The 16958-nt window shown below is 43.5% G+C and overlaps 2 protein-coding genes across 3 annotated transcripts in view; one reads left to right on the top strand and one right to left on the bottom strand.

Moving 5' to 3' along the window:
* Nucleotides 1-10764, top strand: part of LOC118104959 (low-density lipoprotein receptor-related protein 1) — a 100853-nt gene extending 90089 nt beyond the window's left edge. Inside the window, exons 67-90 of one of the 2 annotated variants that reach the window (XM_035152282.2) lie at nucleotides 252-377; nucleotides 1070-1186; nucleotides 1805-1911; nucleotides 2024-2156; nucleotides 2278-2400; nucleotides 2489-2611; nucleotides 2713-2850; nucleotides 2936-3073; nucleotides 3172-3291; nucleotides 3445-3710; nucleotides 3823-4004; nucleotides 4117-4223; nucleotides 4758-4877; nucleotides 4985-5161; nucleotides 5251-5391; nucleotides 5481-5654; nucleotides 5749-5910; nucleotides 6611-6794; nucleotides 6903-7010; nucleotides 7112-7185; nucleotides 7304-7397; nucleotides 7554-7592; nucleotides 8582-8726; nucleotides 8899-10764. In XM_035152282.2, coding sequence (XP_035008173.1) covers nucleotides 252-377; nucleotides 1070-1186; nucleotides 1805-1911; nucleotides 2024-2156; nucleotides 2278-2400; nucleotides 2489-2611; nucleotides 2713-2850; nucleotides 2936-3073; nucleotides 3172-3291; nucleotides 3445-3710; nucleotides 3823-4004; nucleotides 4117-4223; nucleotides 4758-4877; nucleotides 4985-5161; nucleotides 5251-5391; nucleotides 5481-5654; nucleotides 5749-5910; nucleotides 6611-6794; nucleotides 6903-7010; nucleotides 7112-7185; nucleotides 7304-7397; nucleotides 7554-7592; nucleotides 8582-8726; nucleotides 8899-9039 — 3239 coding nt within the window. In that variant the 3' untranslated portion in view covers nucleotides 9040-10764. The remainder of the gene's footprint in view (nucleotides 1-251; nucleotides 378-1069; nucleotides 1187-1804; nucleotides 1912-2023; nucleotides 2157-2277; nucleotides 2401-2488; nucleotides 2612-2712; nucleotides 2851-2935; nucleotides 3074-3171; nucleotides 3292-3444; nucleotides 3711-3822; nucleotides 4005-4116; nucleotides 4224-4757; nucleotides 4878-4984; nucleotides 5162-5250; nucleotides 5392-5480; nucleotides 5655-5748; nucleotides 5911-6610; nucleotides 6795-6902; nucleotides 7011-7111; nucleotides 7186-7303; nucleotides 7398-7553; nucleotides 7593-8581; nucleotides 8727-8898) is intronic. The other variant, XM_035152283.2, reaches the window with a different exon arrangement.
* An 804-nt stretch (nucleotides 10765-11568) lies between these two features.
* dtx3l2.3 (deltex E3 ubiquitin ligase 3L2, tandem duplicate 3) lies at nucleotides 11569-16057 on the bottom strand. The gene is made up of 8 exons (XM_035152285.2): nucleotides 15871-16057; nucleotides 15482-15533; nucleotides 15340-15390; nucleotides 14073-14277; nucleotides 13737-13888; nucleotides 12562-13668; nucleotides 12243-12460; nucleotides 11569-12015 (listed from the first exon to the last, which is right to left on the bottom strand). Exons 2-8 carry the CDS (start codon nucleotides 15515-15517, stop codon nucleotides 11946-11948), a joined length of 1839 nt encoding a protein of 612 aa, XP_035008176.2. The 5' UTR covers nucleotides 15518-15533; nucleotides 15871-16057; the 3' UTR covers nucleotides 11569-11945.
* Nucleotides 16058-16958: the final 901 nt, after the last annotated feature.

Genomic DNA, 16958 nt, shown 5'->3' with positions numbered 1-16958 from the left:
TCTCCTATTCACGTGTATATATAAGAGCTTCTATACACAGTGTTTTTCTCTCATTCTCACTCTGCCGTCAGGGGCAATTTAGGGCTCGATGTTTAGCCCGAGGACAATTCTGCATGCAGACTGGAGGAGCCGGGGATCGAGCCGACCTTCTTGTTCATGGCCGGCCCACCTTATCTCCTGAGCCGCAGCCACCATAGTCTGGTCTAATCTACTTTTAACATGTCTAATCAATTAACTCCTCTCTGTCGCAGCCCAAATGACGTGTGGCGTGGATGAGTTCCGCTGTAAGGACTCGGGACGCTGCATCCCGGCCCGCTGGAAGTGTGACGGAGAGGATGACTGCGGAGACGCTTCTGATGAACCCAAGGAAGAGTGTGGTAAGGAGAGAGGTAGAAGGAAAAGGAGATAAAGGCTGTCATGGAGAAGATATCTAGTGTAAAAAAGAGCTACAGCCACGTTTCCAATTTTATGCCTCTACGCCGTCGACAGCCAGTGGCCGGAGGCGTTATGTTCCCAGGTCGTCCTTCTGTCCCCTTCTTGTAAAGACGATATCTCAAGAACGCCTTGATTTGGTTCAAATGTTTACTCGGACTCACAGATTAACTGATTAGAATTTGTTGGTCAAAGATTAAGGTCACTGTGACCGTACAAAACACATTTTTGTCTTGCGAATGTAACAACTCAGGAAAGCCTTGAGAGAATTTCTCCAAATTTGGTACAAACGTTCACTTGGACTCAAAGACGACCTGATTAGATTTTGGTGATAAAAGGGCAATGTCAAGGTGACCTCGCAAATCCCTTTTTTGCTTTGTGAATGCCTTTTCGTAACACCTCAAGAGAATCTTTTCAAATTTGTTCATTTAGACTCTTGGATTTACTGATTGGATTTGGGTGGTGTAAGGTCAAAGTGTCCGTTGTCACCTGGACTCAAAGATGAACTGATTAGATTTTAGTGGTCAAGGGTCATGAGTTATCGATAGAAAATGATGTATAGACTGAAACTGCAGCGGTTGACTGAGGCATATAACCACAGGGCGATAATTCTAGTTTACGTCTGTTTGGTGCACAGATGAGCGGACGTGCGAGCCATACCAGTTCCGCTGCAAGAACAACCGCTGCGTGCCTGGCCGCTGGCAGTGTGACTACGACAACGACTGTGGTGACAACTCGGATGAAGACAAGTGTGGTAGGTTATTTTTTTTTCAATTTCCTTATTGTTGCAGAGGGACTGCTCACTCGCACGTGTCACGACCTCCGACTCACTGTCTGTATGAAAACAAAGATTAGGATGAGCTCTTCTGTAAAGCAGACTTCAGATGGTAAACGGTGCATCACCTGTCACTGTGTGTATGTCTGTGCCATGTTTACTCAGCTGCAGGCATGGTTGAGACTTTCTTTTCTTTTCAGTTGATTAGTGCTGTGGCCATTTGCACATCTCACATCATGTCATGTCTATTTTGCATTTCACACTGGCCCGTTGCTGTGAGCCAGAGGTAGGTGTTTTCACGGTTTCACCCAGTCCTCTGTGTGCCCCCGGCTTGTCTTTTCTTCTCTCTTCCCACCGCTGCCACCGACGTTGCACCATCCCCACCTCTGTTCCCCATGAGTCAACCTTGTGATTTGAATAACCAGATTTATTTTATTCATGTACGTCCTGCGCAAAAACAACCCTGTTTTTGTTTTTTTAGCAGTCAGCTCTATTCCCACTTTTTCTCTTCTCTTTTCCTCTCCTTGCTCCTTGCCCTTACTCCCTTCCTTAATTATCTCCTCTCGCCCTTCTAAGCTGTCTTGTCTCTGTCCTCAGTGCCTCGTCAATGTTCGGAGAGCGAGTTTTCCTGCACAAATGGCCGCTGCATTGCCGGGCGCTGGAAGTGCGACGGGGACCACGATTGTGCTGATGGCTCAGATGAGGTATCACATAACAGTTTCCTTCCTCATTGCGTTTCTGCTTTCAAATTCAACACCATAGAGATCGGCTACTCATGAAAATGAGAATGAAAATACTGTGATTCTCTGTTTTCAGAATGGCTGTGATGTGAAGTGTGACAATGATCAGTTCCAGTGCAAAAACGGCCATTGCATCCCCATCCGCTGGCGCTGTGACGCTGATCCTGACTGCATGGACGGCAGCGACGAGGAGAAATGTGACAGTCGCGGTAAAAAACACACACTTACTTTCTCCTGGGTGTTTAGTGGAACATAATGCAGAAAATGTGGATGCTGATATGACGTATCAGTCATTTCCATCTCCTCTTCTCTTTTACCTTCGTTATTTAGTGAGTAGATACTGCCCCCTGGATGAGTTCCAGTGCAACAACACCCTTTGTAAGCCTCTGGGCTGGAAGTGCGACGGCGAGGATGACTGTGGAGACAACTCTGATGAGAAGCCAGAGGAGTGTGGTGAGAATTACTGGGATTTCACATCCACCATTTCATACTCTGGTAGTTAAGACTCTTCGCTTCACTTATGTAATATTTCTCTCTTTAGTTAAATTCCAGTGTCCACCCACAAGGCAGTTTCGCTGTCACAACGACCGGGTGTGTCTGCCGATATCGAAACGCTGTGATGGAGTCAACAACTGTGGGGATGACAGTGATGAACTTAACTGCTGTGAGTTTTGTTAATCTTGTTTAAAGTTTTAAGCATTTGGGAGGATTTTTGCACATTGCACTAAACCAGGGTGATAACCAATTATTCTGTGACTCCTCCAGTGCTGCCGTCCACACCAACGTGTCAGAAGGATGAGTTCCAGTGCTCCACTGGAAGATGCATCAGCTCCGTCCTGCGCTGCAACTACTTCAACGACTGCGAGGACTACGGTTCTGATGAAGTCAACTGCAACAAGAAAGGTGCCCTGTGTGTGTCACATCATATTTGTCCTAATGAGAGTGTTCAGTGTGCGTGCTAATCAGTTCCCTGTTTCCCCCCCTCCAGGCACGGTGCTAAATGACTGTCGCAGTAACAGAACAGTGTGCGGAGACGGAGATGAAGCTCACTGCGTGGTGAACGGCACCGACTCGTTCTGCTCCTGCAAACCTGGCTTCCTGCCCAAAGGACGGAACAGATGTGAAGGTACAGTTTTCTCCACACCGGCCTCATTCTTTCACACCATCATGTTGTGGCTACAGTTTTGTGTAATGTGTATCGTGTGGCCTTGGGGTGTTGCGCAGATAAGAACGAGTGCAAGCAGTTCGGAGCGTGTTCCCACATGTGCAACAACACTAAGGGTTCTTACAAGTGCAGCTGCCACAAGTACTTCACCAGAATCAATGACACCTGCAAGGCCGACAGTGAGTATTTCTACATTACATTTGTTAGCTCTCCAAGCTCATTTAAGAATGCACACTGTGTGCACCGAATGTTGTTTCCCCGCCTTTATTTTTCATATCTGTGCTCTACTGCAACGATCTGTTTGCCTGACTTGAACTCCTGTGCATCCCCAGCTCCAAGACAAGTGCTCTACATCGCTGATGACAATGAGATCCGCAGCCTGGACCCTTCAATGCCAAACTGGCGCTACGAGCAGATCTTCCAGGGCGACGCCAATGTGCGCATTGATGCCATGGACCTGCACATCAAGACCAACCGCATTTACTGGACCAACTGGCACACAGGGCGTATTTCTTCTTATGATTTGCCTTCTTCCTCCTCGTCCCCTAATAACAACCGTAACCGACGGCAAACTGACTCCAGCATCACCCACCTGGAGGTAAGTGCATACAGTATGTTTGCTGTTATGATGATTTCAAATACAAACAATTTGGGAAAAGTGAGACCAATATTCGGGATTCTCACATCAGCCTCTACGTCTCTGTGTGTAGATCCCTGATCTGAAGATGCCACGTGGCATCGCTGTGGACTGGGTGGCAGGGAACTTGTACTGGACTGACTCTGGTAGAGATGTTATCGAAGTCGCCCAGATAAGTGGGGCACACCACCGCAAAACCCTCATCTCCGGGATGATCGATGAGCCATATGCCATTGTAGTCGACCCCCAGAGAGGGTGAGTGGGGCTGCAGTTAAATGAGAGAAAAGGAATCCACAAGAATGCAAATGTAGAGATTTGATTGCTATGGCAGCAGTGATGAATGGAGCACTTACATTTTGTCCATTAGGAAAATGTACTGGGCAGACTGGGGGAACCACCCCAAGATTGAAACAGCTGCTATGGACGGAACCATGAGAGAGACGCTGGTGGAGGAAAACATCCAGTGGCCGACGGGTAAAACCCACACTCATACATCAGTGCTTCTTCTTATTAATTATTTAGACTGTGGCGTATATTCATTATATACTCATTCTAAATTGTCCCACCTCAGTTTCACAATGAACAAACATTGTTTTAACCTTCTCATGATAACATAAGAGATTCTTGGCGTTATTCTCTATTGCTGCATTGTATCGCTGTGTGCAGTGCTATTTGCTGCGTGCTCGCTCGTGCACTCACTATCCTCCATAAAGTTGTTTCTGTCCACGCAGACAGTCAGACCTCATAGTTTCAGCTGCACGTGCACGTGCCATGCAATGTAGTTCTCTCTCTCACTCAAGAACTTTTCCTTTTTTTAATCTATGTACCTCGGAATCTGTTGTGCGTGACAGCAAAGTTCGTGTGCCCGACTACCGCCATGGATTGAATGAATTCTGTGGGAAACGTTGTATAGGATATCTCCTAACCCTTTATCATGTGTTACTTGCTGAAGCAGGAAGTGTGATTTTCTTTTTTAATCCATACTCAAACATTTTACTGTTTGTACAGGTCTGGCGGTGGACTACTTCAATGAGCGTCTGTACTGGGCCGATGCCAAACTCTCCCAGATCTGCAGCGTGAGGTTGAACGGCAGCGACGCAGTTGTGGCTGCAAACAGCATTAAGAACAGTTGAGTGGCACATGCTCACAACGGCACAGCTTAAGGTTTAATCCATAATAATGATCAGTCTTTATCAGTCAGGTCTCTGACGTAATGTCATGTGTCTCCTACACAGAAATCCGTCATCCCTTCAGCATCGATGTGTTTGAAGACTACGTCTACGGCGTCACGTACATAAACAACTACGTCTTCCGAGTGAATAAATTCGGCAAAGGTCCCATTGAGAACCTGACAACTGGGATGAACCATGCCACAGATATAGTTTTGTACCACCGCTACAAACAACCTGAGAGTGAGTTTAAAAACAAAACCCTGAACATCAACGCTAAAGCAAGCACGGTTATTTATCCTGATTTCTAATTCCGATTATCTGTGTGTCAGTTGCAAACCCCTGCGACAGGAAGAAATGTGAGTGGCTGTGTCTGCTGAGCCCCAGTGGACCCGTCTGCACGTGTCCCAACGGCCGCACGCTGGACAACGGCACATGTGTGGAGCTGCCCACTCCCACACTGTCTCCTATCTGTGAGGGAACACATTCACACAAACAACAACACACACACACAGACACTGAGATTTAAATCTTGACTGAAAAACTCTCCCCTACTCTACAGCTCCTCCTAGTGGTCCCTGCCTGGTCCAGTGTATGAACGGTGGCAGCTGTTTCCTGAACGCCCACAAGCAAGCAAAGTGTCGCTGTCAGCCTAATTATGGAGGCGATCGGTGTGAGATCGACCAGTGTAGAGACTACTGCAAGAATGGAGGCACATGCACACCTTCCCCTACAGGTAAGATCTGGACATTGCAAGCTGGTTATGGCATGTTTCTGTTCTTTCTCTGTTTCCCTTCTCTACATCCCTCTTTATTTCCGTCCTTCCCCAGGTTCTCCTACTTGTCGATGCCCGACAGGCTTCACAGGGCCAAACTGTAACCTGCACACATGTAAGGATTATTGTCAGAATGAAGGCAACTGCACAGTCAGTGCCGGAAACCAGCCGACCTGCCGGTGTCCCGATGACTTCTTGGGCGACCAGTGCCAGTACAGTGAGTGTTCCCAGACCGTAGAGGAGTTTGATGTTCACATGCTTCCTCTGACCAATAAGCAATACCACACTAAAGTCATAATTGCAATGTTAATCTTAATTATATGCGTGTGGTGCAACTTAAAGATTCAGTTGACTTCAAAATATTATTGGTTTTGTGTCAAGTTAGAAATGACTGCTGTCTGAAAAACAGGAAACATTCATATCAAATAACGAGGGTCATGGAAAGAAGTATTATTTCATAAAACAACATTAAAGAAGATGTGTATTTTTGTATATGAAGTGAAATTGTGGAATTCTCTGGACAAATAGATTCATAATATATATATATATATATTTTTTTTTATTATTTAAAGAAAATGTATAAAGGAAAAAGTGTGAAACTGTATGAAATTATTGAGAAATAACTGTTATGTTAATGATGGCTATTGATTCATGTATAACTGATTTGTGAAAAGAAAGCAAATCAAATGAGAGGGTCGGCCATGTTGTTATTTATATGAAAGCGGCAGGTGAATGCAACATTTTTCTTCTTCTTGCTCCTTTTCCGTTCATTGAATGTGTACAAGTGAACTGTTTTTTTGGTAAAACTGTACATTTGGATCACGCTGACATCAACAAACTAAACGTAACCCTAATGATTGTAAGTTGGTTGGTAAGCACTTCTGTATTCATATGTGTGTGTGTCTTTGTGTGAACAGGAAGCTGTGAAGGCCACTGCCTGAACAAAGGTAAATGTCTACAGAGTGAAAACGGCGCCAAGCACTGCCGCTGTCTGCCCCAGTACACTGGCAGCACATGTGAAATAGACAAGTGTCACTATTGTCGTGACGGCGAGTGCATCCCCAGCAACAGCTTTGCTTCGACAGGGGAGTTCGCCTGCCGGTAAGAAAACTGGACAGACACAAACAATAAGACGCACACATGCAGAGTTTTCTTGTCTTTCTCATCGTATCTCGCATTTTTTTTCCATTATTATTTCATCTCCAATAGCTGCTCAAACGGCAGAGTCCAGCCCAGCTGCTACACATGTGATACTAACGAGTACTGTGCGAATGGCCAGTGCTCCATCAACCCCATCACTCGCCTTCCGGAGTGCAGGTCAGGAGCAGACTGTGTTCACCTGTGTTTGAGTTCACTCTGAGGATCTCTGAGCGTAACCGCTCATGCACACTTCTCTATTTCCTCTCTTGTGTGTGTAGATGTTCACCAGGCTGGGCAGGGCATCGCTGTGAGTCTGTGGCCCACAGTGACAGTGGCTCAGGGACAGGCGGACGTAAGTCGACACTGCAGGGACATCAGTCAACAGTTGTTTTGTTTTTTTATACGATTGAGGATGACTTTGTCAGTTCTTCATGCACCCTGTGTGTGTTTGTGTTTGTGTGTGTGTGTAGGCACAGCCTCCATAGTGATCCCTGTGCTGCTCCTGTTGCTGCTGGTGCTGCTGGCTGGAGGAGCGTTGTTCTGGTACAGGAGGAGGATGAGAGGGTGAGTAACACACACACACACACATCAGGAGTCCAAGCTGACTTATTTTGGCCTTTTTGCATCCCCTCTTTCCCTCCCTCTCTTACTTCCCTCTTTCCTTTCCTCGGTCCGCACTTTTCCTCTCCTCTCTGTAATGGCATCTCCTCTGCTCCTCAGGTCTAGCCGGCCCGGCAAAACCGGCTCCAGACGCTTGCGGTAACGGTTGCCAGGGTTACACTTTTCCCTCCATGCCAACATTCAGTTTTGCATCCTGCTCTCGCTCGCTCTCGCTCTCACTCTGATGCTCTCTCGCTCTCGCTCGCTCTCTCTCTGATGCTCTCTCTCTGATGCTCTCTCTCTGATGCTCTCTCTCTGATGCTCTCTCTCTGATGCTCTCTCTCTCTGATGCTCTCTCTCTGATGCTCTCTCTCTGATGCTCTCTCTCTGATGTCTCTCTCTCTCTCTGATGCTCTCTCTCTGATGCTCTCTTTCTGATGCTCTCTTTCTGATGCTCTCTCTGATGCTCTCTGTCGTTCTCTCACTCATGAGTCTTGGTTGCTGTGCAGTGTTTGGTCCTGTGGTGAATGTCGCGTCATTCTCTCTGATGTTCATGGGAGCTGCAGCTCGTCATGCTCCCGCAGTGTTATTCTTTTTTTAAAATTTTTTTTATGAATTGCCCTCCTCTGAGCAGCTCCGGGGCAGATCTATTAAAAAGATGCATTGAATAGATCTGTCTGTGCTGCAGATCTCTCTCATACTGGTGTCCATCATTTTGTGCCACGTTGTACTGTACTGTGCTTTTGGATGTATCGTGGTAGTGTCTCTCATAGTTGAGACGTGGGACAGTGCAACAGCATTCTTCCAAGCTCAGATTGGAAAATGCAGTTTGAAATGTCCAGCATCTACTCAGAGGTAGATGCAGATATTTATATTGTCGAGGATCTATTGTGGGATTGTCGTGAGCAGTCTGTACACGAACAGTCCCAGGCTCACTGTGTCTGGGTCTGTCCTGGGCTACATGAATGCTGGGTTTGTGTAGGTGTCTGTGCTGTTGCTTAGATCCCTGAGCCTGGATGGTGGTGAGAGTCATGCAATGCCTCGTCCCTCCCTCTGTAATGTGGCTGTGTCCCTGCTTGCCCTGTTAAGGCTCCTATAAGTTTAAATAAGAAACAAAGGTGTGACTGTGCTGTTAATATTTTCTGTAGGGCAAAGGGCTTCCAGCACCAAAGGATGACCAACGGTGCCATGAATGTTGAGATCGGAAACCCTGCCTACAAGATCTATGAGGGCGAGCCTGATGATGACGCCGGGGAGCTGCTAGACGCAGACTTCACGCTGGACCCAGACAAGGTAGAGAAAAATGTACATATATATACAGTGGGGAAGGAAGTACTCAAACATTTTACAGAAGTAAAGCACCAAATAAATCCCATCACTGTATATATGTGTATATACTGTGTACCCACATACTATAACCTGCACCTTATGCGAGAACTAACGGATGATTTTTGATCATTTTCAGCCCACTAACTTCACAAACCCAGTATATGCCACTCTGTACATGGGGGGTCACAACAGCCGCAACTCTCTGGCCAGCACAGACGAGAAGAAGGAGTTGCTATCACGTGGGGATGAGGAGCCCCTCGTGGACCCGCTGACATAGACTGTCCACCGGCCTGGATCATGCCATTCCAAACACACCCCTCTTCTTGCCTTTTAAAGAAAAACGAAACAAAAAAATTGATAAAAAAAGAGTGAGAGAGAAAATTGATAAAAACGTGTGAACACTGTATAAAATGTACAAAAATGAAGGACTACTTTTGTATGTGATTGCAGTATTATATTTTGTTCTTTTGAAATTCCTCTGGTCAAAAATGAGTAACATTTTCTATGAGAGATTTTTAATTTACACTTTGTCCCGTACCCTTTACCTAAATAGCCACTACCTCTGTGCAAAATGAAATGGAAACATGGAAATCTGAAGAAAAGATGCTATCATTGAAGCAATTTTAACTTTTTATTTTTGTATGAATTGTATAGAAAAGAAAAAAACATTGTTCCATTTCACCAGTGCCAACTGTTTGTTGTTTGTGTTGACTTTGAGCGGGAAAAGGCAAAACTCAAAGTTTTCTAAATCGGTACATATGTTTGTCTCGCTGAGTTTTCTCTGCGAGGTGGTGAGACAGATTTGTGATCGCACCGTTTGTGTATAGCACATGTAAAATGTCAGTACCAGATGGCAACTACAGTATTTCCACAACACTCTTTTTTTTTTTTCTCAGAGAACAATGCTCATTAAATGATTGTGTTGTCTTCCTTGCACAGAATATCATGTTTTACAGTAAAGTGTAAACTGTGGGCTTTATACCGTGAGATGTAAAGCAGGTATGTTTGTTTTTTAATCACATTGTACGACAGTTGGAGCTCACGTGTTGCTGAAACAAGAGGGTGAGATACGTTTTGATGTGCGATTATGGAGAATGATGAAGTTGGTCACAGGTTAAACATTCCAGGCAAAGTGGAGGATGGAGATCACAGGTGTAAAGAGACAGAAAGGATGGATGCCCTCGGGGTGCGGGGTTAGCTGGGGGAGGCCATAGCGGGGACTTACAGTACAACCTGTTTGTTCCAGGGTCTCCCTCCAGAAGGAAAAGGAGGCTGCAGTTCTGGTGAAATAGTTGGAAAACCTTGATTGAGAATCAGTATTTTGCTTATCTACTCCTCCAGTCCATTACTTTGTAAAAATAACAAACAGATAGTGTCCGTCTGGCTTTGTGCGTAGATTTATCTTTCTACCTTTAGAGGATCAAAGTCTGTTTGACCACAGTTTTGTAAAGACTTAGTCTTACTTGCATTACGTTCATTGGGTCCTCAGCATCTCTGTTTTGAAATGAGCTCTGTCTGATCTCTCATGCTCTGCTCTGCTGCTGCTAATGCTACCATTCTGGTTGCTCTGACACATCCTTACACTCAGCCTCTGCCCCAAAAATGCTGCTTCTGTCAGAAAATGTGTCGGCCATATCTTAATGCATGTGAACAGTAACACCGATCGTTAATGTAACTACAATAACAACTTTTTATTTTGCTTACCTGTCAGCAAGTGTTATTTTATGCTGTTGTATATGTTTTGTCTTTAATTGAGAGAGAAGTACAATCATTTTACCTAAAGAAAATTTTTGCTAAATCATACATGCATTTTCAGAATTATTTTTCTTTGATTAGTCCTTTTTTTTTTAATGAAAAATGACACATAGCTTTTATAGTACACGATGCATGGAGGCTCAGACTTTCTTCTGTAAAGAGAATAATGTTTCATTTTTGCTGGAGTACTTTACAAACTAAATAACAGATATTGTTATAAATAAAATTTTGAAAATTGTACAGAAAACAAGTTAGTGTGTTTTGTTCACAGCCTGTTAGTTTTTTTAATCTAAATATGATGACACTGTGGTCCTGAATATCAGATTGTGTGGGGTCGATATTTACATTTGTGAGGGAATACATGATTTCCACATTTAGTTTTTAATGACATAGAAAATCGGTACAACACATTCCTCTGCCAAGGCCCAACAGTCTCCTTAAATTCAATCAGCTCCAAATGTCAAACACTCATAGATATCAGTTCTGATTATTTCCATCACGTTCCATGAATTATTCTATGTGAAAACTGTGAAAATGTATAAAAACGCTCGAACCTCAAAATATTCAAAAAAGTGAAGAAAAAAACCTTTGATAAAGGAACTAATTTGACAGGGCTCTTCCCTGACCCATACTGCATCCTTCCACCAAGTTTCACGCAAATACATTCAGTTGTTTTTGTGTATTTCTGCTGATAAACAAACCACAAAAAAGGGACAGGGGTGAAGACATGACCTCCTTGGTGGAATAATCAATACTCAGAGACCCACTTAACCATTAACACACAGAGGAATTCACACGCACAGATTTACTGCACTTTGCATGTCATAGTACAAAGTGAGAGTCATAAAAGAGTCGGCTCGCTCAGTAATCTGTCCGTACTAAAGACAGTTGCAGTGATGTTCACACAGATTATTATTTACTTCCGTATTTGTGCACTTAACAGACTAAATTGATATTGTAAATAAAAATGTGAAAATTATAGAGAAAACAAGGGTATATTCTGCATCATGTTCACATCCTGTGCTGATAAACAGAAGAATACAGCGATGAGTCGGTGTGCAGTACTTTAATAGTAGTTTAATCAGGTTTTAGGTGAACAATAAATCAGATTATATGCACTGTGCACATAAAATTAAATGAATACATTCAAGCTTCATTCTTACACTGTTTATTCCTTCAAAGAAAATGATATTTAAAACGTGCAGATATGTTGCTAAACAATTAAATCTTAAGCAATGAACCCTGTCCATTGAATCTCAAAGGAACTCTAAATGATTATTTGGAGAAACTACAATAAACAGCATATAATATAATAATGTGCATCACACTAAATATTGGTTTTAGATAATCGTAAATCAAAAAATGTATCATCTTGATTTCTGAAGGACTTCCTGTATGTTGAATTAAGACCTGCGTCTACTACAGAGTTCACTTGATGCCTTTAGCCTTCAGCTCCTCTCTCACTCTGCTCAGGTAACCAGGATCAGGATAACCAAAACTGTGGAAAGAGAATGTACAAGGGAACAGTAGTTCATTAAGCTGCTTTCAGACATGCACTGAACTCCAGACAAACTCCTGACAGCGGCTGTATGTGAGAATATTTTCACTGTGGACAAGTGGGCGTGTGGCGAACACAAAAATGAAAAGGCTGTGCCGTACACACTGGCTTGAGACTGGACACTGAAAGAGTATACTAAAAAAAAGAAAGAGATTTGACTACTGTACCTATCTGGTCCTCCTGATCGGGAGGTTTTGTGGTGAATGTCGTTCCAGGTCACCTGGTTCTCCAACCCGGTAGTTCTGGACATCCCCACAGTGAAAATGAGCTTCTGCTCAAATGCTCGAGCCAACAGCTGCAGCACTTCTCTGCCTTCATCGTTGTCCGGCAGATATGCGTCTCTTTGAATACCAGAGTAATGTTGTCCAGGATTGGGATGTCTTTTCTGCAAAGGAGGGAGAATAAGAGGTAGACGTTATGGACGTCATCATCATGCAATTAACACACATGCATGCAAAATCAACTCATTTAAATGAAGGTATTTACCGTCTGTTTTCCACCTGGAATATCATAGGAGATGACTATAGTGGCACAGTGTGGGAATCCATCGAGGGATGACCCCCAGGTCTTCCAGGACATTTTACCAGACGGTTGGTTTCCCTCTACCACATCAAAGACATCTCTACACACAGGACAGATTGGCCCTGTCTTCATCTTTAATGTTTGCAGGCATCCCTTACAAAGCTCATGTGTACACTTCAGCTTGATCTTATCTTTGAACTTATCCATGCATATGGGGCAGGTTGCGTCTTCTTCTCTTACAGCCACTGTCCCTCCTGTGGGTTCTTCAGTGTTGCCCCTGCTGTATCCTGGCGGCCCATTCGATACAGCTCCGCCGGACGCCCCCTCTGGCTGATAATCATTTGTCTTGAGAGAGCTGTTGAATCCACTGACACCGTAGCATTTGGTCAACACCTGGGGTGATGTGCCGATCCTCTGGTACAGACGAAGGAGAGCCCTGACAGCATGGCTCTCCATTGATTTGTTTTGTCCAGATCTTCTGGAGCGAGCTTTGATGTTCACTTGTCCTTGACCGATGTCTGCTTCTTTAAAGTCCACATTAAACTTAGCTTTCAGCTTAGCTACTTGATCATTGAAGGAGGCGGTCATCTGCCTCCAGACGCTCTCCTCAATGTCTAGTCCTGCGTAGACAAGAGGGTCGTTGATACTCATGCCAATCGCCTGTGGTGTCTCATAAGACGACTGTGTAGGCTCTCCAACAGAAGGTTTGGTGGAAGTTGAGGTTTTCTGTACTGTAGTATTGAGAGACTTGTTGATGGCATCCCGAGCCATTACCTCGAGAGGGATGCTAAAGCCGTCGTATTCAGTGTGGAATGTCTGGACGAGGTTTCTGAACTCAGAGAGAGCTTTGCGTCGGTCTCCGTTCTCCTTGCCTGGTTCAATTTTTACCGTCACTTCTGCCGCAATTTTGACTCCATTCTCTGCCTCTATACGATCGATTTTCTCCTTGTGGATGTGGTTCATATATAAGTAAAAGGCAAATGGGATTTTACAAGTGTATGTCTCCTCTCCAGCTGCAGAATCTGCCACTGGGCTGCTTAACTCCCTTTGTCCCTGCTGTTGCCCTGGCTCCTGGATAAAAACACAATGTTTAATATGGTAAAAAGAATTGTTTCACTTCATTAACTACACATACATACATGTTGTGGGTCTGGCACCGATGGTGAAGGGAGGTTCATTGGAGCATTTTCTGGTTCTTGTGTCTCTGGAGGACTCATTGACAGTAGAGTGACTATTTTCCTGCCTCTGTTGCTCAGCGTTTGTCCCGCCGCTTCACGCAGCTTTGTCAGGACTGAAAAAGAAGACGGACACAAATGAATTAGCCTCCCAATGAGATAAAAGAAAACAACTGAATTAGAAAAAAACACAATATTAACCCAGTATGCTGCTTGATGTGTATGATATTGTAGTTAATATAATATGTTAGTACTGGTTGTGAGAGCTAATTTGAACTTAGAAACTCAGTCATACTGCACCTGAAGCATCATTTATCTTTATCGTAGCTTTATAGTCAGAGGCATCTTCAACCTCCAATTTCCCGGCAATCTTGTTATTGTTGGCCCAAGTCTGAAGAGCTTTGGTCAGTTCCGTTTTATATTTTTTGGATGTAAAACCCTCCTCCCACTTGATGGGGAGAACGACTTGAACTTCATCTTTGCTCTGTGATTCAGTCATCATCACCTAAAGACATGATATCATTAGTGTCATCGTTTCGTCAAGAAGAATCCTCCTCATCTCTCAGCTCAGAAAAGTTTGAAAAATAACTTTTTTTTACAGGATTTTAGAAAATATTTAGAATATTTAGATACATTTTATATATATATTTAGATACTACTAAAACCAAAATGAACATCATGTGCAGTTTCATATTAGAAAAAACGTCATTCGTTTGTATTTGAGCCTGACCAAATATCAAAACTGAGAGATAAAATCAAGCCTTTCACAGATATATCGGAGCCTGTATTTATGTTTGCCTGTATGAAAACCTGAATTTCATAGAAAAAACCATGCAGGAAAGAACATGCATTTGTTTAAATTTTTTCCAAAATAATTATGTTAATTTTCTTAATTCAAGTTCTATATATTTGGTTGTATTTGTTTTTTTAATAGTTATTTATAATATAGTTTATGATCAACTGTAAAACATCAAGCCTCAATTACATTTGTTTATCATAAGAATTTGAAAATGGCCTATTTGGAAATATTTTTGGAGGCCGAAGTCGATACCGATATTAGAGAATACAAAATTTGGCGATGGCTCCAAATAAGTCATCATCAATTTGTTATGACAAAGAAGAGTCTTACATTTTACAGTTTCTCTATAAACTTCATTATAAAAAATATAGAAAAACCACAAATACAGCCGAATATATAAAACTTGAGTTAAGAAAATCAACATGCTTTTTACATTTCAACTCAAAAGCACATGTTTTCTACATCGTTAATTCTGAAAAATAGACGTTTTCACATCGCATGAAGCGACAGGCTGTAGTTATTTTGGGACTAGTGGTGATAATCTATCCTACAAATTTTCATGCTTTCACTTTCACTTACACACACACACACACACACACACACACACACACACACACACACACACACACAGGCCTGCTGCAGCGCCACCTGGATTCTCTATCAGCCTCGTTTTGTTTTGTTTTTTATGACTTTAAGACTCTTTAAAAGTCGAACACACATTAGCACACACACACACACAGTCTGACAACCAAACAGAAAAACACCCACCACATCAGCAGGTGTAGGAAGTTTCACAAAGCCCCCCTCGTCTTCTTCACCCTGCACCAAATAAGAGGGAAGAAAGGACATAAGAACAGATCAAATGAGAGAATAAACACTTGTAAACTGAATGGATCAGATTTAAACCCACTATCTCCATAGACTCCTCAGTGTCCGCGGCTGCCATGTTGACAGTCTTCTTCCTGGAACACACAGGGACCGTGAGTCACACACACACAGGGACCGTGAGTCACACACACACACACACACACACAGGGACCAGCGGTGTCTGGTGAGGTCGGGTTAACACATCATATATCAACACTTATTGTGTATAAATAATCCTTTACTCCGAACATGTTGACTGTATAGTGGACGCCTGGTTTCACTTTGACTTCGAACAGATCAAAGCAGACCCCTGCAGATTGTCTACTAACTTTAAACTTTACTCTTAACTCCACCTGACGTGTCGTTGTGTCGCGGTGTGTTAAATTAGAACGTATTTAACGTTAAAATGTACGTAAATGACAGAAGGCTTACCCTGTCCGGACTTTCTGCTGCGCACGAAGCTTCTTCCTGTTAAGTGAAAGTGAAAGAGTTGCAGCCGCAGCTACGTCACAGCCCCTGACGTGGGAGGGGATCGAGCAAACAGAACTGGATGGACTTGTTAAGAACTCGATGAAAGGAGGAGACGTGTGGAAGCAGGGACCCGGGAAGAACCCGCAAATTAAAGGGGAGGATCCCAGGGTTGGGTTTTTTTGTTTGTTTTATTTGCCAGATGAGAAATGTTTAAAGGGATAGTTCACCCAAAAAGGAAAATCCACTCATTATCTACTCACCACGATGCCAATGGAGGGACGGGTGAAGTGTTTGAGTCCACGAAACCATTTTGGAGTTTCAGGGGTAAAAAAGCGTTGCAGCCAAATCGAATACAATTGAAGTAAATGGGGACCACTTCTTCAAACGTAAAAATCAAACAACAGAATAAATACATAACATGCCTCCTTGCTGCTCCTGTGGTGTCATCCAAGTGTCCGTAAGCCCCCGACATTTAAATTCAACTCGAAATCGCGTCATTTACACCGTGTTTTCAGCCTAAATGTCCTCTGTGATCCTCCTCCACTTCATGCATGGATCACATTCTCACTGTCTGGATGAGGATTTTAGGACAGTGGGCAGTGGAAACACTACGGCTTTTGTCCACAGAGGTGCCAAAATCAACAAAAACGGAAATTTACTCATAGGAGCTTTAAGGTAGTTCAACACACTGATGTCTGTTTGAGTGTTCATGTTTTTGGTAGGTTTGGTTGAAGTCTGCTCCGCAATTGGTCGAGCATGTGCACCAGTGGGACCTCCATGTTTATTGTACAATAGGAGGAAGTTGAGACGTTTCGCGCATCTGTGCACACAAAGTGTGGTTTACTACAGCTGTGACTAGTGTTCTTTGGGATCACTTGCACAGTGACAGTACCCCTCAAACAGCATTTAAACCCACTCTCTAACAGGGCGATACAGATTGGCTGCTGCACTGCTCGTTCTCATCCTCAGATTAATTTACTCCTGATGAGGCTCAAGCTCTATTTTTCATGATCTTCAGAGCTGTACACTTTATATAAAAGCTGCTGAGG

This window comes from Hippoglossus stenolepis, chromosome 3, assembly GCF_022539355.2.
Source record: "Hippoglossus stenolepis isolate QCI-W04-F060 chromosome 3, HSTE1.2, whole genome shotgun sequence".
Taxonomy (NCBI): Eukaryota; Metazoa; Chordata; class Actinopteri; order Pleuronectiformes; family Pleuronectidae; genus Hippoglossus; species Hippoglossus stenolepis.
The sequence above is the reverse complement of the archived record's forward strand: the minus strand, read 5'-3'. Positions and strand labels throughout refer to the sequence as shown.

Coding starts and splice junctions, on each gene's coding strand:
- dtx3l2.3 (XM_035152285.2), bottom strand. CDS start 15,517: ATGGCAGCCGCGGACACTGAGGAGTCTATGGAGATA. Junction 15,391..15,481: donor CTGAGGAGTCTATGGAGATA/GTGGGTTTAAAT, acceptor TATTTGGTGCAG/GGTGAAGAAGACGAGGGGGG. Junction 14,278..15,339: donor TTCCTACACCTGCTGATGTG/GTGGGTGTTTTT, acceptor TCATGTCTTTAG/GTGATGATGACTGAATCACA.